General features: G+C 41.3%; 1 protein-coding gene across 1 annotated transcript in view; it reads left to right on the top strand.

Annotated features, from left to right (window-relative positions):
- The first annotated feature begins 229 nt into the window (after positions 1 to 229).
- Positions 230 to 24,974, top strand: part of LOC121508113 (zinc finger protein 638-like) — a 62,193-nt gene continuing 37,448 nt past the window's right edge. The window contains exon 1 of the mRNA XM_041784648.1: positions 230 to 485. Within this exon, the coding sequence (XP_041640582.1) occupies positions 418 to 485 (68 nt within the window). The 5' untranslated portion in view covers positions 230 to 417. The remainder of the gene's footprint in view (positions 486 to 24,974) is intronic.

Raw genomic sequence — 24,974 nt, 5'->3', positions numbered from 1 at the left:
GCTCTGAGCCTGGGTGTTATTCAGCTTTGAGCTGTATTAATGTTGATGCTCTTCATCCCGGTGTTAACTATTTCTGTGGGTATGCATTTCTCACAGTTTGGGGGATAATAAAATTCCTCACCGTGGCTCAGTGTGTTGGTGTGATACAAGAAGAGGGTGTAATGTGGAGTGTGAGTCAGATACCAGAGAGAGAGCAAGGTCAAAGCACTAATAACTCATGCAGAGTCAGCTGCACATGGAGGAGTGTCCGGTGAACAACATTCAGTTTTCTGGTTCTACTTCGGCAGCTAACACTCACCTTATGGACTACTCAGCTCCTTTGCAGGTCCTTCTTTGGTTTTAAAGTTTTATCCTTAACTGGACACTATTATTGCTGGATTTCTAAGCGAGTGGATCGTGGTGCAGAGTGGTCTGGAGATGCAGAAGACCAACAAGAAGAAGCGAGCTCAGAGGACCAGCACAAACCTCACAAAAGCAGCTCATCAGTGAGTAACTGGGGTGGAGTCAGGGCAGAGGATCCAGCAGCGTTTAGGGAAGTTGTCAGATTCTGCAATGATTTATCTCTGAAAGGTTTAGAAGGTTTAAGTTAAAGTTATTGTCAGTGGTTGCATGGCTCATTATGTTCACTTTTTAACCCACTAACTCCTTTCTTTGCATGCAGTGTGCTACCATACGTAGACTTACCAGGTCATTTTAGAGTTAAAAGCAAGAAAAACTTGTTGATTTCTATCATAAATCAAATTTCAGAAGTTTAAGCCACAATGAGATAGAATTTCCCACAGTTTTCAAAGCTGAAGTAATTTGTAATTTTTATAGTTCTAGGGACATTTGATATCACATGTAGAGACATCATTTATGCACACAACTTGTTCCTATAAAATGCTATGTTAAAGACTGCTGCATATTGAAGTGTGAAGTTAGTGTAATGCTCCTGAAGCATTACAAACAACTCATCCATGTTTTGTCCTGCTTACCTGTAATGTCCATGATTACTCTCTGAAATCCATAATGGGTTATACCCTCCAGTTGTGTCCACACATGGCTTTTCCAGGTCAAGTAGAGACTAGACGATCTGTTCAGCTCTGCCCAACTCCACAGCTTTTCTTTAAAGTGGGGGTATTATACTATTCCTATTTTTAAAAAATAAATATAAAGTCAAAATGTTGGGTGTCCATACTTCACGGATGCAAATTTTCAAACCGCAAGATAAACATGTGGCAGTAATCCTGGAATTAGAGTGTAAACTGATGAAAACAGTTTGTTGGGAATCTCTCAGAGATCTTCTCGAGACGAGATTTCGATGGAGCGAACTGATGAGGTCATCGCAGTAGGATCTCCTGACTGGTTCATGGTTCGGCCCATGCTGCCGGCAAAGCAGAACAGACCACCCTCACAAGGCCTTTTAGCCATTTAGCCATTTAGTAACACAATAATTAATCACTTACCAAACAGATACGTCCTGCTCTATCCTTCGCTGCTGCTGGTTTTCTTCCCCCTCTCTCTCCAAACTATCAGGGTCAGACTCAGACGTATGGTTCATTGAAAGGTTCATTCAAAGTTTACAAATAATAGCATAGCAATATAGCCACATTGGAGCGGGCACAAAACATTGAGTCCTGCCGCTGGCCAGCCTCCGAAAATCGGCCAATCGGAGGAAAGCAGGTTGTTAAAAGAGACAGCAGGGAAAGCGAAGCATTTCAGACAGAGGTTAAAATAAAGGTTTATCAGAACACCAGGGTGAGAAACGAGGAGTTTTTTTGAGCTGTAAACCATATGAAGCTACTACGTGGGTATCAGGGAGATGGTGTAAAGCCTTGAAAAAAGGCATAATACCCCCACTTTAATATAAGGACTCTTCATAATAAAACTGCACTCTGTTAAGTGTATCAACTAGTGAACCAATTGTTGGGTCTCGTGGATGAATTTCTCATTATGAGGGAGAAAAGCTATTAAAAGGGCACTTCCTTGTTCACGCTGCAAGTGGCTTGCAGCATTAACCACAGTTCTCAATTCAAAACAAGCAGTAAACTGGGGCATGCCCCATGTCAGTGTGGGTTTGAATCTGGCCTGTGCCACCTTTCCACATGTCTCTCCCCAGCTCTCTTGTTGCCGTTTCCTGTTCTGTCCACTGTCTTCTGTTAATGTAATTCCCAAAAATAAATCTTGAAAAAAAAGCAGGAAGTAAACAGTAGTGGAGCTGATGGGCTCTATTTGTGATCGCTTTGTGATTATTTTAGGCTGAGAACGTCCCCCAGCAGAATTAGCATGCAATGCATTTAACTGAACCCTAATTGGGAGGACAATATTTAAAGGGGACATATTTTACCCTTTAAGACATTTTATGTCGGTCTTAGAGGTCCCTATAACATGCTTGTGAAGTTTGTTGCTGAAAAAACACTCCTCTATTGGATGTTTGCATGTCTAAAATCCCCTTTGTTTCAGCCCTGCTCAGAACCAGCTGTTTCTGTGTCTGTGGCTTTGAAATGTTAATGAGCTGTCTGACTCTGCCCCTCTCAGGAAATGTATGTGGCGCTCCTGATCCAGCTGAAAGGAGAATCAAGAGAGGAGGGCGGGACTTTCTTCCAGGCAGGGAGGGCCAACGGAACCTGGGGGCGGGGCTAACTCCCCACATGACATAATGAGAGAAAAATCTGGATTCAGCACACATATTCTGAAAGGTGGAGAAGGAGAAGAGGGGAGAGAATGGATTTTTCTGGTACTTGAGGGGATTGTGGACAGGCCAGGGGCACATATTTTGTTAGAAAAGCCTGAAAAGGTGATTTTTGAATGATATATCCCCTTTAAGAATGGATTAGTATAAGAGCCACATTAAGGAAAAAAAAGAGAGTTGGGAGTAAAGACCCTTGCATGCCAGGGGTGTTTTTCTCACTTATGCACAATTTTTTCAGGTCATTCTTAATGTGCACAGGCCTTTTAGGCTGCTGTTGTACAATAAGATAAACTTCCAGCTGCCAATAGCCATCATGGTTTCAGGTCCTCAGGCTCTGCATCAAAGCCAATCTTGAAAACACACCATTTCAAGAACCTTGAGAGATTTTCTTCAAACTTTGCATTAATGTCCACTCTGGCTCAACCGTGAACAAATTAGATTTTAAAGGGATACTTCAACGTTTTGGCAAATTCACCCATTGCCATTATTCCTATAGTCCTAATAATATTTTTGTTTCCTTTAGTTGTTGGTGCAAGCTGTTTCTAGATCTGGGTGGGCCGTTAAACCAGCTGCACCCTGAACACTCTTGTGGCAGACAGTATTTCTGGCTTTCCCTCATCAAACTCATCAAATACACAATCCAACAACTCCAAAACGCTCTCGTGGACAAGTTGTGACCTATACATTCACCAGGCTATGAAATAATCATGGAACGTTACGAGACGGAGATGTTTAAAGTTAAACGCAAAGCCGGAACTACACTCCAGACATGGATGCTGCACTGTGTCTCTCTGCCAAGTGGTTTACACAAGAAATAGTTCAGAGTATTTGCTTCATGTGTCGTAATGTTACATAATTATATGTTATTGTTTCATAGCCTGGTGAATGTATAGGTCACACTTGTCCATGAGAGCGTTTTGGGGTTGTTGGATTGTGTATTTGATGAGTTTGATGAGGGAAAGCCAGAATACCGTCTGCTACAATAGCATCCGCTGTGCAGCTGGTCTAACGTCCCACCCAGATCTAGGAACAGCTTGCACGACAAATAAAGGAAACAAACATATTATTAGGACTCTAGGAATAATGGCAATGGGCAAATTTGCCAAAATGTTGAAGTATCCCTGTAAGGATCAAAGATTAAGTGTCAAGGTCATTGTATCTCATATCCATCCCTGAGTTATGAATACAACAGGGTGAAAATATCAAACTTTGGCAGTCAGAGGCCATTTAATGCATCACTGTGATCCCCATCTACTAAAGTAGCTCTGGAATCCTAAACATGCTGGCTGCAAGTTCAATCGCCCAAGCTAACCCTTCATGGAGCATTGTGGCCCTACTAGACATTCCCATGCTGAGTAAAACCAAATGTATTGCTCATCTCTGCCCTCTGTTGTTTACTTTTTGTTTTAAATTGAAGACCCTGATGAGTAAAAGCTGCACATAAAAAGGATGTTTTGCTTTCAAAACATGAGGGAGAAAAGCTGTTAAAAGTGCCCTTCTCGGTTTGCACTGTGAGCTAATAGCAAAGCATCCTGGTATGATTTACAGTGCAAAACAGGAAGTGCACTCTTTAACAGCTTTTCTTCCTTATTATGAGGAATGCATCTGTAAAACTGAGACAGTAGTTTACTGTTAAGTAAATGAATGTTATGGAGAGCAGTTTCCTTTTTGTCCTTGATTTAAAATGAGAAATGATTAGCAGAGGCTTCTTTTGTTATTGTTTTGATTGAGAGCAGCCACGCTGCAGGATTTACACTATACATTTCTACATTTATCGAATGAATGTTCCTTCAAAGATGAAATCCAAGCAGCTCAGGATTTCCAACTAACTTTATTGATGATGATCAAAAGGCCCTGCAGAAGACAAATTGCTGTCAATTGCTGCACATGTTGCATTGGCTAAATATAAAGTGCACTAGTAATGACAACTTCCTGTTTCATTAGGAGCTTCAGGAGAGGAATCATTTCTCATTTGGTGCAGCCAGCAGTTATCCTCGAGGCTTAACCAATCAGTCTCTGCCTGTCACGCACATGCACAGACACATGCACATGCAAGTGAACACGGAGGAGCAATATCAGAGATGCACACTTCATTACTAACTGTAAGCAAAAGTTTTAAAAATCAGAACTTTAAATACACAACCCTAGTTCCAAAAAGTTGGGGCACTGTGTAAAATTTAAATACAAACCGAATGCTCAAATCTCATAAACCCATAAATTATTCACTGTAGAATATAAACGACATATCAGATGTTGAAATTGCAACATTTTCCCAGTTCATTAAAAATGTGCTTATTTTGAAGTTGATGGTTGTAACTCATCTCAAAAAGTAGGGATGGTTCAACAAAAGGCTGGAAAAGTATAAGTGAACATGACTGGGTATGAAAGAGCATTTTAGAGAGGCAGAGTCTCTCAGAAGCAAACACTTTCAGGGGTTCACCAATCTACGAGACTGTAATGCATTAAGACAGGGTGTCCAAACAATGGCCCAGGGGCCAAAAGTGGCCCGCAGCCCATCTTTGACTGGCCCTCAGCAAATTCTTGATATAAAATGAAGCACGGCCCACATTTGAACATAAACATTATGCTTAACTGTGTTGAGCTTTGTAGTTTCAGCACAAAGCAGAGCTACCATGTCAATTTTGTAAACAAATATTTTGAAAAATATGCATTCATATGTTTTTTGCGACTAATTTGGGACAACACTGTGCAGAGTGAACAGATTTGCAACCAAAATCATAACAATATCTTGATTTATAACTCACTGATGGATTACTGCATCAAATAGCACTACCATTAACATAACAGGGGCGGAGCTAGTGGTAGCCAGTGCTGAAAAGGGCCCCTGAAATCTGATCGCCCTCCCAAAATCCTGAAAATGATTGTTTACCTTGTCAGTAGTTAACCATCTAGGCATACTCAATAACCTGGCATATCTTAGCATCTTAAATTGGTTTTATTGTTACCTCCGCCAAGGAGGTTATGTGATAGGCAGGGTTTGTTGGTTTGTTTGTTAGTTAGTTTGTTAGTTTGACAGTTTGTTCATTTGTTAGCAACATAACTCAAAAAGTTGTGGACAGATTTTGATGAAATTTGTGGAAATGTCAAAAACGGCATAAGGAAGAACTGACTAGATTTTGGGAGTGATCTGGATCACCGTCTGGATCCAGGAATTTTTTAAAGAATTCTATACTATTGGGAGATAGGGCTAATGGCGTAGGTCTGCACTGTTACCACTTTACACCAGGAGATGGCGGACATGAGTGACTTCAATCCCAGCAGCATTTTTGGGTGTATTTCTATTCAAAGTTTTGGAGTTTATAGAGTTTAAAAGATGCATGCCTGGTCAATGAGACGAGTCGGAGCGTAACAGAGAGAAAGACAGAGAATTGAAGTGAGAATACTCACAATGCTGGGAGGAATAGAGGAATATTCACCCTCTGCCATGACTTCCAGTCGTCTGGTGAGACCATGGGTGAGACTGTCAGTGCATCTGTTGGCTAGGCAGGCAATGCTTCTGCCTTGACAGTCCACCCGTAGTGAAGCCAATGCTTTGCCTTACCATGTTTCCACCCCTCCGGGGAGGGAGTAATCAGCAAATGCTGTGGCAGGGGGCACATGGGGACGGATCCAGGAATTTTTTAAAGGATTCTTTATTATTTGGAGATAGGGCTAATGGCGGAGGTCTGCGCTCTCTGAGTGCTTTTCTAGTTTTTAAATACCCTTAAGGTGAGGAATATAAAAATTCCTGCAACATTTGCACACTTCTTAAGCAGCCATCTGATGAAGTGGGACAAAACTAATCTGCTTCATCATAACTGAGTTTGCATTCCTGCATACTTAGAAGCGACTGGAAGTCGACTTAAACTTGTTTGGTGCTTACAGTGCAAGTGCAGAGTAGCATGTTCTTAGAGTATGGCTCCTAATATCCAGTCAGTCATGTTTTACGTTGTAGAAATAGCTGGATACAGCAATGTTTGAACTTTACCGCTTTAGGGGTTAATTATTTAAATAAAGGGGGAATCAGTGTGTGCCGTTTGGAGGTAAAACTGACAGTTTTAGTTGGTTAAAAAGTCTTTTACCCTTAAACTTGTAATGCAACATTATCACATTAATCAGTAAAGCTTGTGTGTCTGTGTTTGCCCCACACGAACTGTTTCCTCCTGGCCTTAAAATACCTTAATCACAATTACAAGTTATTCTTATGCATTATTCCTAACTATTCCATGGCCTTGTGGTAGATTAAGATGCAAATGTGCAGTGCCTCTCCAGCCTCCAGTATATTTCAGTCATGTGGGAAGCACGGTGTGTAGTCTAACGCCTTCCTCTGGCCCCCTGCCATCATGCTGTCTAGTCTTGCACTATTCCTCATCTTTGGCGCCTCTCCACCAAGGTGACCACAGCGGGTACTGATGTCTAAAAACAACCTGTGACTGTGACGCAAGCTGTGGTTACATGCACACTGTCTCAGATCGAAGGTTCCTGCTCTGCTGTTTACATAAATCTGACAGAAAATAGCCCACTTCTCCAATCGTTTGTTACTTTTTTATGTTACGTGGAGGGCGGATGAATGCTTCAGTTTGTTTTGATTGTAATTGAATGACACCTCACAGTGACTAACATCTCCACCAACCCACGCCCATCCATTAAGATGAAGTATTTGCTGATTGCAAAGGAGGGAGTGCAGCATTTCAAGAATCTGAGAGGAGAGGAGAGGGCTCCCTGAGACTGTTCTGCTACAAATCATTGGCACTTTTACAAGGAGGAGACACTCAGGCCTGTCCTCCTTGGACCTTTGTGGTCATGAGACAGAGAAAACAGCAGCTGACACACTGGGAGAAAGGGGAAGGATAACCTGAAGGTGGTGTTACTATTAGGCAAAGGGAGAAAATTCGTAGTTTTCATGTGACACCAGAGCGGCTTCCTACTGCGCCGCATTTGAGAAAGACTGATGGTGTTCACAGCTTATCCTTATGATACTGTTGGGTAGTGGAACTAGCTAAAAGTCAGTTAATTAGACTTCACCTAGGCTTCAATGATTAAGAATTTATTCCCCAAACAGCAGCATTACTGTTACACATAAAACTGTCCATGCTTTTGTAGACCAGTCGTTCCCAAAGTGGGGGTCGGGACCCACAAGGGGGTCTCGAGACAGTGAAGGGGGGGTCACGGGATGCTTTCCATAAAACAAGGAGGAATTTCATGTGATTTAAAGTCATAAATTCTATTACTTTAAAAATATTGTTAAAATGAGTTCAAATTAAAATAAAAACACAGTTATTAAGTGATATCTGTGCTTGAATGCCAGTAAACGTCATAAAAACAACCTAAAATGCAAGTTTTGTAGATGATTCTTTGTGCAATAACGTGCGCTTTATCCTCCTCAAGGGAAGATGGGGGTCCCTAATCTCTGACGCCCTTTTTATGAGGGGCAGAGGGCTGAAAAGTTTGGGAGCCCCTGCTTTTGTAGACACTCATCCTGATGGATGCCCTGATTGTAAAGTTCCTTTGGCCCAGACACAGGCCGTCAAAGTGTGGCCCACATTCAGGAGTGAATGATGGCCCAAATCCAGCCTGAGTGAAGGAAGCCACGTCTGGACCATTACAAAGCTTGGCCTCTACCAACATTACACCAGCTGTTATCTGGGCCAAGTGCTTCACTTATGCAAGTGGTCCCAAGAAGAAATGCCCTCCAGTACTGAACATTTGCCAATTACATACCATGGCCCAAAAGTCATTTCTGTTACCTGAGCCAAGCGCTTCAATTACAGAAGTCTCCTACAAGAGAAATTCCCTCCAATTTTGAAGGTATAGAGAAGCATATGTGGTTATGATTTGGCCGTCATACAGCTTGTGTTCCGCCAAAGGTGCCACATAAATGCCACGAGGCCTGAACGTCACAGCTATCAGAGTATTTAAGGGGAAAGATTCTTCACTACTGCAGATATAACAGTATATACACATAACTGAAGCCAGGTTCTGGCTTAGACATTTGTTATTTAGTGATTTGAACAGTGCCCATCTGCAGTACAAAGGTCCAAAGTGAGAAAAACAGGCAGGTTAGATTCATATCTCTGTTTTTCTGCAGAGCGGAGCTTGTCGATGGCTAAAATGAAACCTATCGCGGGGCATGCAAATAAAACTTCTCTGACAAGAGAAGCTCTCAGTGTTGTTTTTTTTTTGTTTGTTTGTTTTTTTGTTTGCTCTTGTTTTCATACAGAAATATGGTCCAGGTCTGATTAAACTAAGGATGTTCCTAAGAATCTATTTCCCTTTTTGGCTAAACACGAAAATTTAAATTTCGTTCAACCCACTAGTCTAAAGAGGAGAAAATCTCTAGTCAAATTCCGCTAGCCTTTCGTTCCTCTTTGCAGATTAATATTGTGCTTTGACATGTGGCCTCTTTTCACTTTGGATAGAAGCTGTACATGAGATCAACTATCAAAAGCCTACATACCACTTCATTTCTATTTATTACTTTAAAAATCTGTCATACTGCGCTGTTCCTACATGCTAACCCAGTGATTCTCAACCCTGCTAAACCAAAGAGCCAAATTGTTGAAAAATGCCATCGCAAGAGCCACAATCTAAATGGTGAAAGTGACTAAAAAGGGCAAAACAGCTGTAAAAAGGTGGGAAAATGGGGGGAAAGTGGCATTTAATGCCAAGAGGCAGCTGAAATGGGCGAAAAATTGCAAAGGAGCAGGATAAAACTGGCTTAAACTGATGAAAAAGGGCAAAAATCGTCCTAAAAGTGGCTAAAGAAGTGCTAACAATTGGCTAAAAACAGCAGAAATTGATTAAAAGTGGCAAAAATGGGGGGAAATGGGACAAAAGAGGCATACAATGGAGAAAACTAGGTGAAAAGTGGCAAAAAAATGGATGCAAAGTCTCAAAAAATTGAGATACAGGTAGTTAAAAAGCATCAAAAAATTAGTGAAAAGTGACTGAAGTGGACAAATAGGCTGTAAAAAGGTGAAAAAATGGGAGAAAAGTGGTATTTAATGGCAAAAGGCAGCTGAAATGGGTGAAAAATTGCAAAGGAGCAGGATAAAACTGGCTAAAACTGATGAAAAAGGCAAAAATGGGATTAAAGAAAAAAGTGGCTAAAAACAGTGGTAAATTGGCAATTAAGTTTGACCATTAAAACCTGCTGTATAAATGTGGGAAACAAACTGGTTAATGTAACTTGCAATGATTAATTTCTGAGGTCAAAGTTAAAAACAATAATATTTCAAACTAAGTCATAAAAGAGCCAAAACTCATTACAAAAGAGCCACATGTGGCTCCAGAGCCACGTGTTGAGTATCACTGTGCTAACTGCTAAGCCACAGCTGAGCTTCTCATATTTACATCTATGAAGTGCCAGACAGGAAGGCAGCCGCCATTAACTGATGCTACAGCGGCCTCTGGTGGCGGGAGGTTCATTACAGTTTAAAAGAGCATTATAGACCAGGATTTAAAGCTTGTGTTTCTTAAAAATGATTACTTTAACCGACTTGCAAGCCAGTGCCAGCTAATTTCATAAACGCATTTAATCATTTTAGCTGATAACTGCGTGCATCCCGAGAGTAAACTGCCACTTCTCTACAGCTACAGCCTAGCATATTGCTATGGAGGTAGCAACCATTGCATACACCGGCTTAACCCTTCAGTAACGATTCATGCCAAAGCAGGTCAGCAGAGGAGCGAAAACTTTTCCATCATGAAAAGCTTTCAGTGCTCTTCTTTGCTCTTTATTCTAAAAAAAAGAAATGTGGACCTATTCTGACAAACCTGCTGCTATACTATAGCTACATCTGAGCCAATAGCTACACCAGTGGCAGCCATTGCTATTAAGTTCCAGTAGATCTTAATCCCCCCACTAGCTACCGCCTCATTCTCCTTAAATGATGCTGATTGGTCCAAACATCCGTCAAAAACTATGGATGTTTTTGTTATTTGTGCTACGCCAACAATAGACTCTTTCTTACGTCCAGATTTACTGTGTAGCTTGGAGGATGAAACGGGCCGGTGTTCTGAGCATATGGCCATTTTTGAAGAGACAGGAGGCGTTTCAAAATGCCTTTACAACAGTACTCACCAAAGAATAAGCAGGCAAGCTACTGTCTGCTTGGCACGTTTCAGGAGACTTAATGCCACTTTGGGCTTTTTGGAGGCCCCCCTTCCATGAAAAAACTAAACTGGATAATTGATATGCAACACTTTAGATTATAAATCAAACCACTGACTGCAGTGTTTGTGTCGCTGCTGTGTTTTGGGCATGAAAGCCATGAAGTGTCTGCACAAAGACACGACGAGCGCATCGATAGACTAGCACTTTGGCAGTTATTGTGGGAGAAAAAATCCTTCCTGTATGTGTAAATCAGCCTCATTGAAACAAGCATCTCATTCCCAAACACTGGTGCTAACAGCCAAGCACAGATAGAGGGAGGAAACTGTAACGCTGATAAAGTCAACCCTCCATTGTGGCTCACTGAGGTACCCTCCACGTTTATTGGGTGTCTTAAGCCCTGCTACCATCGGTGTGTCTGCTGTTGCATTATGTGTTACACTGTTAGTCACAATTTACATTTCTTACATTTAATGCCCCCAGGAAGGCAGAGGCCCTGGGCTACAGTCCCTGCAAGCCCCTGCATTAATGCAGCTGTGCATGCTTCCCTCCTGAAAATAATGTCAGCGGTTGAAGTGGAAAACAGATCTGAAACAACTAGTTTAGGTTAGTTTGTTGTTCTGTTGAAGCCCTCAGACTGAAACAGTGATCAGGAGACACTGAGGTGGAAGAACACGTCGCCAAAAGCTGCATTGCAAAATAGTGCTGAATACAGGGGCTTTCTAGGGGGAAATAATCGCTTCAAACTTTTCAAAATACCCATTACGCATTTTGTGCCTTTATTTGATAGAGGAGGACTGTGGATAAAATCAGAAACAGGGATGAGAGCACAGGAGAGACATGTGGTAAAGGGCCTCAGGCCAGATTCGAACCTGGCTGTCCACGTACATGGGGCGCGCCTTAAACCACTAGGCCACCTGCTCCCCTATGACCCATTTTTAATCAAAACCCACAAAATCTCACAGAGCAACTCTACCTGTCTGTCGCTGTATAGCCTAGCTCCCTTTTGGTGCCTTCTGCTTGTTCTCATTAAAGGGGCAATGCTCACTAAAATCACTAGAAAGTAATGCTACCACTATTGGAGAGTATCTCACACCTGTGCCCACCCTGCCCCCCCTGAAATTTTTGGCAGCCCCCCAAAAAGGGTGCCCAGATCCTAGGGAGGGGTTGGGAACCACTGCCTTATGCAACCCAACTTCAACAATACAGAAATATCCCTTTAACCTCAAAAGCTTAATCTAACTTTCAAACCTTGAATAACCTTTATGAACAAACATATCACAAACAGAGCCACAGAAATCTTAAAGCACGCTTACGTTGTCATAAACACTTTTAAGACAGAGAACAGGGTAAAAACATGACTATAAAACTTGAAGCTGTCCTGAACTGTGATGACGATGGCGAGCACTAACATGCCACTCTCGTCAACCCTCCTTCCCAAGTTTGCTGCTTAGACGACCCCTCAGCCTTGGCCCTTCCAGAGAAGTGCAGGCAGTTAAAGGTCTATAAATCCTAAAGACATAAGTAGACGAGTTATGGAGGCTCTTTGACACAACTTGACCTTCAGAGGTGAGTGGAGGAAGTATTTGGGTGTCACTGCTCTGGCAACTGGTGCTCATGCACTTCACAAATATGTCCTAGTTGTAAATGACTCTTTAAATAATGTTTCATGACTCACACAGCCAACCAGCCACCTGTTCATGTAAATTAAAGCCTGATTTGAGCGGGGCTCTATCATAACATGATTCCTGTCTTCTTGACTAAAAACTCAGTGGATTTACTGGAAATTGGATGAACAACCTTGATAAGGAGTTGGTTAATTTACCCTTACATGCCCCACAGTTCCTGTGCTGGTGGATTTAACCCTTGACCTTTGACCTGGAAGTTTTAAAGCATGTATGTGTTGAAGAAAGCTGAGGAAAACACGACTAGGATATCAACTTTGGTAGAAGCTATGTTAATAAATAACCAGAATAAAAGCCTTTTGAGACTGAAATCATACACTCAAAGATTCTGATAGGAAACGGCTCATTCGGATGGTTTGTGTTGTTTGTCATTCATGTAAACATTTATTCTGATCATATCGTCGTGGTCATGGTTAAATTGCTCTCACTGCAATGGTCTTTAACTGAGCGTGCCTGAAGGTCATCCTCTGTCCTGTGTTTATCAACAGCAGGAGAAGTTTCTGGGCTTTGTGTTTAATTTCAAGACAGTCTGGCTGCAGACCACAGCCAGAGCCTTGACCTCAACCCCAGAGAGCAGGGGTCATCAAGTACATTTGCACAAGGGCCACATTTAGTCTTGGCAGAGAGTCTGGGGCCGAATTTTCAAATAAACAAAACTTAAATAAATATTTTTAAGTGATAAACGTATTATTATATTTATATTTCCTGTAAAAACACAGGAAATGTTGCGGCATTACCAGAGAGATCTTTCACTGTTATCTATAATGCAGCAGGCCATAAGGACAAAGGCCGGTCCACAGAAAAGACTGGGCCCCTGAAATTCCCAGAGAATGGGCCATCACCATTTGTGATTTAGCACCAGCATTAACTTATTAACTTGTTTTTGACACTTTATATCCCTTCTCACTACTTCTTTCTGCCATTTCTGCAACATTGTTTGCCACTTTTAACCAATTTTTGATCACTTGTTTCCAATTTTTAAACCAATTTTTGCGTTTTTTTTTTTGCCAGTTTTTCCACTCTTTAACCCCTGTCCACTACTTTTCCAGGCTATTTTTGCTTTATTTTTGTTACTTTTAACCCGTTTTTTATTCTTTTGCCCTTTGTGCCTCTTTCACCATTTTTTTCCACTCTTTAACCCCTTTTAAACCACTTTCCCTTTGTTTTTTTATCCCCTTTGTGCCACTCTTATCAATTTTTGCCACTTTTCATCTATTTTTTTTCCACTTTTTAACCCCTTTTCATTTCCTTTTTTTGCACCATTTTTTCAGTTTTAACCCATTTTTGATACTTTATCCCCCTTTTTTAACCTCTTTTCACCACTTTTCCTGTCAATTTTTGTACTTTTGATGCAATCCACAACCAATTTTGACACTCATCCTCCATTTATGCCACTGTAGCCCATTTTCACCACTTTATCTGGCCATTTATGCAACTTTTTTTTTTTGCCACTTTAACCTTTTGATCATTTTTGCCACTTTGCAACTAGTTTTTGCAACTTTTTGCCCATTTTGTTACCAGCTCCTTTTTGCAAATTTCCTGCCAATTATTGCCCCTGTTTTCCACTATTTACCCCTTTTTTGACTATTTTTGCCATATCTCTGTTACCTTTAACCCATTTTTGATACTTTTTGCTCCTTTGTGCCTCTTTAACCAGTTTTTCCACTCTTTAAGCCATTTTAAACCACATTTCCTGCGTGTTTTATCCCCTTTGTGCAACTCTTTTATCAGTTTTTTCCAAGCCTTAACCCATTTTCATTTCCTTTTTGACTGCATGTTTGCCGTTTTTAAGCCATTTTTGATATTTGTATCCCTTTTTTTCCTCCTGTACTTGTTTTAACCACATTTGAACCTCTTTTCACCACTTTTCCTACCAATTTTTGTCCTTTTGATGCAATCCACAACCCATTCATGCCACTCTCTAGCCCCTTTTCACCACTTTTTCTGGCCATTTATGCAATATTTCTGCCAGTTTTAACCCATTTTTTAAAACATGTTTACTAATATTGGCTGACTATTTAATTTCCGTAAAAACAGATCAAATGTTAAGTCATTTTAAAAATATTTCGAAATTAATTGTTTTTAAGATACTCTAAAAACTACGTCTTCTTTTTCCTCCATTTTCTGAATTTACTGATCTTCTCAGGGCCGGACAAAAAGCTTTGGGGGACCTGATATGGTCCTCAGGCCGCCAGTTGATCATCAGTGCCACAGAGCATCTTTGGGATGAACTGGAATGGAGATTGTGAGCCAGGCCTTCTCATCCAACAGCACTGCTGCTCCACAGCAGGGATGTCAAACTCAGTCATAGTGGGGGTCAGAATCCGGATTTAGGCCTTACCTGAGACCTGAGCCTAACAGGGTCAACATTAAACTATAAACTGTCAACCTCATTTTCACCAGGAATAAATCATGGGGTTAAAAAAACTTGATGTAGTGATGATAAATGATTCTGAGATTTAAAAAAGTCGATTAATAAATTCAAAGGAATAAAAGGTCAAACTTATTAGTTCAAAAGGTCAAAACACAAGATTAAAAATCAAAATAATGTTTTCACAAGGCAAATGTACGAGATAGAAAATCAAAATCAAGAGTTAAAAGGTTAAAATAAAAGATAAAATTCAAAATCTTACATTTAAAAGGTCAAAATATGCCTCAAAATTGAAAACTGTGAATCGAATGGGTCAAAATATAAAATAAAAATACAAAATCACAAGTATAAGTTGTAATTGTGAGATGCAAAACTGACAATATGAAATGAAAATGCAAATTATTTATTTTCCTACATCCCTGACTTTTAATCTTTGCATTTTTATTCTTTATTTTTTTTTTAACTCATGACTTAACCAGGATTTTTAAAGCAACTGTCCATTCTCCATTATCAGATTTTCCCCTCATGATGTCATGTGGGGAGTTAGCCCCGCCCCCAGGTTCGGTTGGCCCTCCCCACTTGGAAGAAAGTTCCTCTTTCCTCTCCTGATCCTCAGCTGAGAGGATTATCAGGAGAGCCACATCCATTAAGCCATGTCTGTTTCCTGAGAGAGGCGGAGTCAGGGGCGGAGTCAGACAGCTCAGTAACATTTAAAGCCACAGACACAGAAACAGCTGGTTCTGAGCAGGGCTGAAACAGAGGGGTTTTTAGACATACAAAAATCCAATACTGGAGTGTTTGTCCGGAACCAAACTTCGCAGGCATGTTTTGGAGACCTCTGAGACCAATATAAACTTGTCTCAAAAGGGTTAAATATGTCCCCTTTAAGTTTCCATTTTCATACTGGAGGAAATCTGCAGACTCTATACCAGTGGGCCTGTTATAATAAAAATTTAGATCTTGCGGGCCAGATGTAACTCTACTATGGGCCAATTTTTGGCCTTGAGTTTGACACCTCTGCTCTACAGAATGAATGGGAGCTAATTCCGATAGAAATGCTCCAACATCATGTGGAAAACCTCCCAAGAAGAGTGGAGGCTGCAAAAGTGGGGGCAACTTCATATAAGGGCCAAATATTTTTGTCTACATAGCGTAGTTGGATGGCCCTTCTGACATTTGCCCAAATTCAAGGTGGCCAGTAACCTGGCACACCAGATGGATTTGTTTCACAAATCTGTCTGGAAAACCTCTCATACACAGCGTTTGGGAAAGGGCAGAGCCTTTGAAAAACAACTCAGAGGGTGATTGGTTGAACGTTCTGTCTGTCACATCTTTACGGGCCAATCAGAGCAACAAAACAAGTGACGTCATAGCTACTGAGGAGTAAACTCTATAGAGAACAGCATAAAAGCCCATTTATGCTCAACATTAAATACAGATCCGGATACGGACAGAGCCTTCTATCTGTGCTCCGCGTTCATTTCGTATTTCTGCACATTTCCATAAGCAGCACCATCGGAAACCGTGGGGACAGTGTTGCTGTCAGTACCCGATGCGTAGCCCTAGTGAGACACGAAGAAGAAATAACAATGGCGGAGTTGGTTAGAAACTTGATATACGTCCATACGTGTTAGACCCAGAGTCTGACCCTGATAGTTTGGAGAGAGAGGGGGAAGAAAACCAGCAGCAGTGAAGATAGAGGAGGACGAATCTGTTTGGTAAGTGTTTAATTACTGTGCTACTAAATGGCTAAAAGGCCTTGTGGGGGCGGTCTGTTCCGCTTTGCTGGCAGCAAGGACGAACCAGTCAGGAGATCCTATTGTGATGACCTCATCAGTTCGCTCCATTGAAATCCTGTCTCAGGAATATCTCGGAGAGATTCCCAAAGAACAGGTTTTATCAGTTTACACTGTAATTCCAAGATTACTGCCACATAATTTGCATACGTGAAGTATGGACACCCAACATTGTGACTTTATATTTATGTTTTAAAAATCGGAAAAGTATAGTAACCCCTCTTTAACGTCCATGCCAATGTAAAGAACGCATGGAAGTATGTGAGCAGTGACCGTAACATCGTTTGAAAAGGACGTATACATTTTTAAAGGGGGTATAAATGGGCCTTAACACGAACTGTGGCGACTGTAGACATGTCAGTATGCGGCTTTTGTTGTTTTTGAAAAGAAAAGTACTCACTGCTGTTCTTTGTTCTTTTTTTAACGAAGAAATGTCGTCAAGGTCTGATAAAACTGGCGCTTTTGCAGCATCCACGCTAACGTCTTTCGTCATAATTGCACTGGCCTCTTGTTGCTGCTTGCTTATGTCACGGCTCCGCCACACCAGAAAATACTGCCCCTTGTCGCTGATTGGTCCTGTCACTTTCTAACCGGGCCCGAACGGTCCAGACGGGAGCTTTGCAAGATGGATTCACCAGTGAGAAACATGGTGAATCCATCTGCTTTGCAAGGTTAGGTGGCCAGTCTATTACTGTTGAAAATATGTTTTATTCTGTTTCAGTGTTATACTCATGCTTATTTATGAAGTAAGACATAAAAATGTACTTTATTATTTAATTAATGCTTAAATTATGACAGATTTCATGGCAAAGTCTAAAAATAAACATTTTTTCATGGTCCATGATAGAAGTTAAAAATGTCTCACCAATGACGGTCATAGACATCTTTAAGGCATCTTTTCAACCTAATATGGGACTTCTTACACTCACTCTTCCTCTCCTGCATCCTCTCCCTCCTTCGTTGACTCCATGACACCCTGCCTGGTCTTCCATGGGTCTTTTCTGACAGTACGTTCAGCCACTATCATCCAACATTTGATATAGATGATATAATTAAGTCTTTCATATGACTCAGCGCAGGAATGCTGTCTGGGTGAAGGAACGGGTATCAAGTGGAGTGAACATGAGGGCTAATCCGCAGCATGTGGTCCATCCTGAACATGGCTGGCTATGTCCGAGTATTTCAAACAGCAGTGGTTGAAATCTGGAGACGGAGTTGACCAACAACTACAGTTTTTCTAAGACTAAGGAGCTGTGTGAGCACAACGGCTAAGACCAGCAGGCTGGTTTAGGTTTAAAATACCACAAAAAGTGCAGACCACTTTGTACAGCTCAGATTACAGCTCAGCCCTGCAATGGTCAAACGTCTGCATGTGTATGTGTGAATGTTTGTAATAGGCACGGACATCCAGAAACTCAAGCTGAGCCCTTACTGACAGTAAGTTATTACCGTAGCTCATCGACACATGAATAAAGGCTCTCTCAGTGGCCAGTTGCTAATAAAGTTCAACCTTTGACATTCAGGTTAAGTCAGGCCAGCAGTACAAACTCATTACAGAAGCAGATGACCACATTACAGCCGTTTGATGACATTCTGTTCCATCCATATCCTCTTCCTTCTTTAAATAACATGCACATTACAGAATTACACTTTGAGTGTGGGCATTTAAAGCAGGGCAGCAAGGGGAGGACAAAAATGAAGACAGGAAGACGGCAGACGGCTGGGAGTGAGGCGAGGGGGTGTTTTTTTTTTTTAAGGTTCATAGGCAGGTAAGCTAGCATACAGGTGAGGAAGTAGGCAGGTTTAACCCCTTAATGCCTATAGTATCATATTTGATACATACTTTAATGAGACCTCTTTCTAATCAACATGATCAATATATTACTTTAAAAACATTTTAATTCAATCAGATAAATGATAAAAAAAATGCCCTCTAGTGGACTGCCAGTTGACAAAAATGCCCAATGTATCAAATGTGATACCAAAAAAAAAAAAAGTAAAATTTCAGTAGACGGTTAAAAAAACATCTCAAATCCAAAAAATTGGAATTTTCTGGCTATTAGTTGAGTTATCAGGCTCTAAGGGGTTAAGGTGTAAGAATCTTCAAGGCAGATGTACTGTAAGAAAAAGAAGCACTGTAGTTCCAAAAAAGCTGGGATGCTGTGCAAAATGTGCCAAAAAAAATGCAAGATTTGCAAATCTCATAAACCCATAATTTATTCACAATAGAACATAAACAACATATCAGACATTGAAACTTAGACATTTTACCGTTTTATGAAAAACATTATCTCATTTAGCGTGTCATGGCAGCAACACATCTCAAAAAAAGTAGGCATGGTGCACCAAAAGGCTGGAAAATTCAGTTCAATTCAAACCTTTATTTAGTCTCGAAAGGACATTGTGATTTCCCTCATTTTCAGTGCCGTCAAGATTACAGGCACATTAAAACCACAGCACAATTAAACAAAGTACAGTATACAGAAACAATCACTGTGAACAACAACAGCAGTGACAAAGGTAGATGAATTCAAAGGTGAAGCAGTTGCAATGTGAAACACAGGGGCTATAGAAGTCAAAGTCCTGAACTCGGAAAGAGAGGGAAGAACGTCAATTTGTAGAGTTTGTTGAAGGATGTTCCATGAGCTTGGAGCATCAATGGAAAAAGCTGTTTTACCAAGTTCAGTACAAGCTCACGGAACTTTAAGAAGTAACAAATCAGAAGAGCGAGTCATGTAGCTACCAGCATTCCAGTCCAACAAGGTTAAGATGTAAGGTGGTAATTTCCAACGAGGGCCTGAAAGATATACACTGCCTGGCCAAAAAAAAAGTCGCCACCAAAAAAAGGTCACACACTTTAATATTTCGTTGGACCGCCTTTAGCTTTGATTACAGCATGCATTCACTGTGGCATTGTTTCGATAAGCTTCTGCAATGTCACAAGATTTATTTCCATCCAAAGTTGCATTAATTTTGATATTGATGATGGGAGAGTCTGACCACTGCACAAAGCCTTCTCCAGCACATCCCAAAGATTCTCAATGGGGTTAAGGTCTGGACTCTGTGGTGGCCAATCCATGTGTGAAAATGATGTCTTATGCTCCCTGAACCACTCTTTCACAATTTGAGCCCGATGAATCCTGGCATTGTCATCTTGGAATATGCCCGTGCCATTAGGGAAGAAAAAATCCATTGTTTAAGAAATGAGAAGTTACTCATTGCCTCAGCTGGGGTTAAATAACTTGTTGCCAGCTGAAAGATAATCGCCCATGCAGTAATTATCCAATAGGAGGCTCGTACCTATTTGCTTAGTAAAATCCAGGTGGCGACTTTTTTTTGGCCAGGCAGTGTATAAAAACCAGTGTTTGCTGCGCCTCTCTTCTAGAAAAGGCCAACCAACCTTCTCATACAGAACACAATGATGAGTTCTGTACCCATCGCCAGTGATAAATCTAAGGGTGTACTCACACTAGTGCCGTACCGTGCCGTATTCTAACCGTGCTGAAGCCCATTTGACCCCCTCCCCTGTCCCCCCTTTGGCCCGCACTCACACTGCTCAACGCATCCAGGCCTGGACACGGATATGTCACGCGCCAACATCATTACACGAAGCATCCACAATTGATGACTCAATATGCATCAGTCACAGATTTATACGATATCTGATCTGACACCAGAATTATTTCCCCTGACGTGGAATCAGATACATTAACTATACAGAGCCCAGTGAAGAGAGAGCGAGAAAAAGCGGTTCATAGCGAGAGTTATCGTTCACAGCATATAATCTGGAGCCTGCTCAGAGTTCCAAGCACTTCTGCTGAATGAAACCTGGACTTTTTAACTCGTATGAATCCCAACAGTCATTCCTCTGCGTGTCCTTATACTGTCTGAATCCCCTTGGCATTCCTTTATGTGCCATGAACTGTGCCTTTTCTCAGCGTAATCCTGGATGCACCTAACAAGCTCTCATGTGGCCAGAGCAGGATTAAATGTTCAGTTAAAAGTTGTTTTTTTTTACCATGACAAGAGCGATTTAAACCATCTGATGAGAGCTGGAAGTGAAAACGCCTCAGGGTTAATAAACGATGCTCCGTTCAAACGTCAGCGATCAAGATCACAATTTCACTTCTTGGTGACATGAAATAGAATTAGAGATATGTTAATTCAATGGATGATAGTTTGGCATTATAATTTTATAATAAGAGAGGTTAGATCAGCCGTGTGATTAACCCCGGCACACACTTGTCCGTGTATTTGGCACTCTCCTTTACGCACGGAGGATGAAAGGTGTGTGTCATCCTGTGAGCTGCTGTTTGTGACTAAAAAAAGGTAAGAAGTTTTATTTTACAACCCAAAAATCCTCTTACAGTCATTAAAGCCTGACTTTGCCGGAAACTGGTCAGAAATGTGGACTGGACTGGGATCCTGCTGTCTCTAGCATGCAGCTGCTGCCTGGTGGGCTCTCTGAGGCGGGTCCTCTTGTTACTTCACACTACGTCACATTCCCATGCTTGTGCCCCTTCATTTGCATTTGTGCCGTGCCTAGGCCCACTTTGTCCATCCGTGCCGGGGCCTCGAAGCTTGCTGTGCCAAAGCACGGAACGACTGCACTCACACTGGCCAAACGTACTGGACTTTAGACTGAAACAGGCCCAGGCACGGTACGGATGGCCTAGTCTGAGTACCCCCTAAGAGCAGAACGATACACACTGTCTGAAGGCTTTAGAGCTGAAGCTGCAGCATGTCTGTAAATCACATCACCATAATCAATGACAGATAACAACATAGCTTCAACAACTCTTTTTCTACAGAATAAAGGAAAGCTGGATTTGTTTCTGTACAGGAAACCAATCTTTTGTCGCATTTTAGTGACAAGGGTGTTTACGAGGTGTTTAAATGTTAAATCCTCATCAATCCACATGCCAAGGTATTTATACTCAGTGACTCTTCAAATCCTAGAGCTATCTATAGTAAACAATTTCAAAGTTTCATGGTCATTGTTTCTGGCTCTGGAGAAAAGCATGCGCTTTGTTTTTTTTATGTTTAAAAGAAGTTTATGGTTTAAAAGAGATACTGAAGCTCACTGAAAGCAAGTTGCAAATTGTTGACAGCGAGCTGTACAGAGTCAGCAATACGATAAACAATGGTGTCATCCATGTACAAATGGGCATGGCAACCACTTAAAGAAGACACAATGTCATTAATATAAATAGAAAAGAGTACAGGGCCCAAAATGGAACCTTGTGGCACACCCCTATTAAAATAAACAAGAAATCTGATTTGGTGTCACCTGGTTTAATACACTGACGCCTCTCAGATAAGTAGTCATGAAACCAGGCACATGCACTTTCACTCAGTCTCATGTTGAGCAGTTTACTTAACAATATGTCGTGATCAACTGTATCAAAGGCTTTGGACAGATCTACAAGAATGGCTGCACAGTGTTGCTTCTTGTCCAGAGCTGATATGATGTGATTTGTGACTAATGTGAAAAGTAAGTGGTACCAATGAAAAACAGCTGAGGGAGCCTTTTACACCTCATAAGGTTTATTGGCAACAGGTTAGTAACATGACTGGGCATAAAAGGAGCACTTTAGAGAGGCAGGGTCTCCCAAAAGTAAAGAGGGACAAAGGTTCACCTATCTGCAAAAAAAATGTGGAACAATATCAGAAAAAATGTTCCCCCGTATAAAATTGCCTTTGAATCTCCTACCATCTACAGTCCATAATGTTGTCAACAGCTTCAGAGGATCTGGAGAAATATCTGTGCACAACGGACAAGGCTGAAGGTCAATACTGCATGCTGGTGATCTTTAAAAACAGGCATGATTCTGGTCAATGAAGTAGTCACATGTGAACAGGATCCAGAAACCCTGGTGTCTTCCGTGGTCCGTTTAAAATGGACTGAGGCAAAATGGAAAACTGTTCTGTGGTCAGATGAAGCAAAATTTGAGATTCTTTTTAGAAATGCATTCTAAAGCCTGCATCTCTGATGGTATGGGGTTGCATTAGTGCCTATGGGCAGCTCTAACATCTGGAAAGGAACTATCAATGCTGAAAAGTAGAGAGAGGTTTTAGAGCAACATGCGCTCTGATTCAGGAACAGCTCTGTCAGGGAAGGGCATGCATTTTTTGCAAGACAACACTGTCAACATGGAAAAATGGCAGTTGAAAAACTTTTTTAATCCTAGTTTTAGCCAACCAAATTAACATTAATTAGTTTAGATGCACATGAGTCAGAGCTGCTCTGGTGCTTTGGCATAATCAGTTTTTCTCAGTCAGCCTCTTTTTTTGCTTTGTAAGACATTCAGCAGCCAGAAGAGCTAGTTTTGGTTCTTATGGGACAAAGTTGAATGCAAACTGACTGTGAGATTTCAAGGAACTGATGATTGTATTCAAACCCTATTTTGATGCTCCAGATTTGATATAAACTGTGGGCTATTTTATGCATTTTTTGGCTGTGTTAGCCTGCAGTATCCCTACTTTATTCCTGCTAAAATTCAAACTGAATGCATTCAGCTTGCTTATTGAAGATGAGAGGGGTTATTTCTGATTTCTATGACTCCCTAATCAGAAATCCTCCTTCTGTGTGTCTCTCTTGGCCAGAACACAGATGGACACAAATGCTCATAATTTCTGCACCCTTCACTTCATTTTGTCACCTTGTTTACTCTTCAGCCTCACTGCCCGTTAATCAGTCTCCCCTTGCTGGCTTATTATAGTAATGACAGGCTACCAGCACACACACACACACCCACACCAGCTGTTTGAGTGAGGGTGTGTCTGTGAGGGTCAGTGTTTGGCTCAGGGTCATTTATTGACAAAAGTCCCTGTTTTACTGCTGTCAAACCCATCTTTACTGATATACTTGAACATTTAGATAGATCTTGTCTTACTTTAGTCATTTCAAAGGCAGTTTGGTCCTGTTCTGCTCTGGCCTACTGATGGCCGTCGTCCATGCCTGCACCAGACCCATGCCCCCTCTCTCCAGGTATCTTCTCAGCTGACCCCTCCAATGACACTTGCAGGTCTTATGTCTAGTCCAACCCACCAGGTCCTGGGCACCCAGTATGCAGTGAGCTGCAGGTCCAGGAAGGTGCGCCAGGTGCCTGTAGAAGCAGAACTGCTGCTCCCATATCCAGCAGCAGCAGATCCTTCCTATCCCCATTCTCCTGATGTACCAGATCCAACTCATCAAACTATCTAGACCATTGTTCCTTGATATCTGACTCCTCTGTTGGGATCATGCTATCAGGTTCCTTTATTGCAGAGAGGATCTAAGGCTCTTTAGGACCTGTCATCTAGGTGGGCATTATTGTCCCCAGGTGGCCCTTGACTGCCCGAAGCAGGCCATGAACCCAGCAGCCTTATTCCTCAGTCTCCTAAGCGGTTTGGTTTTGCTATCAAATGTGGCCTTTCAACTTGCCTAAATGGCTTTAATGATGTCCTCAGAAATGAGCCTCCACTGGTCTAAGATGTTTTTAAGCTTTCAAAACTATTAAAGTTAAAAATGACTGATATGCAACTGAAGCTAAAGAACATTTTAATCTTAATACTAAGACTTAAAATGGCCACTGAAATTAACACAGAGGGGTATCTATCCTGTTGTCACAGATGGGACTTTTCCATTACACTGAGCAGCTTGGCTCTACTTGGTCTGAATTGGATCAGCAGCCCTGCAGAGCAGGGGTTTTCTTTCCCACCACAGCCAAGCTACCTGTTTGAGGGTGTCTGTAGACCAGTGATACTCAACGCATGGCTCTGGAGCCACATGTGGCTCTGTTGTGATTATCTGTGGCTCTTTAATGTCTTAATTTTGACTATTATTCCCCAAGAAAACCTTTAAAAGGGGAAACCTTTTGGCATTTTTGACCCATTCAAGCTATCTTTTGCCATTAAATTCCCCCTTTTTTCCAATTTTTGGTCCATTTTGCAACTTCTTATTGTCACCCATTCCCCATTTTTGCCACATTTTGACCCATTTAAGCTATCTTTGGCCATTAAACACCCCCTTTTTTAAGCTTCTTTTTGCCACAAAATACCACTTGGTACCTATTTTTTGCCCATTTTGCCACTTTTATCCCACTTTGGCCCCTTTTTGCCCATTTCAGCTACGTTTTGCCATCAAATTCCCCCTTTATCTTATTTTTTTGCCACTTTTATCCTATTTTTGCTGGGGGTTTTTTTTGTTTTTTTTTTAGCATTTTTTGCCACTTTTTGTCCAAATAAGCTGCATTATATTCCCCCTTTTTTCCTATTTTTTGCCCATTTTTGCAAAATCGTTTTGTCACCCATTACCCATTTTTGCCACTTTTTGCCCATTTAAGCTGCCCATTTT

This window comes from Cheilinus undulatus, linkage group 4 (assembly GCF_018320785.1).
Source record: "Cheilinus undulatus linkage group 4, ASM1832078v1, whole genome shotgun sequence".
NCBI lineage: Eukaryota > Metazoa > Chordata > Actinopteri > Labriformes > Labridae > Cheilinus > Cheilinus undulatus.
This window is presented reverse-complemented; position numbering and strand designations above follow the sequence as displayed.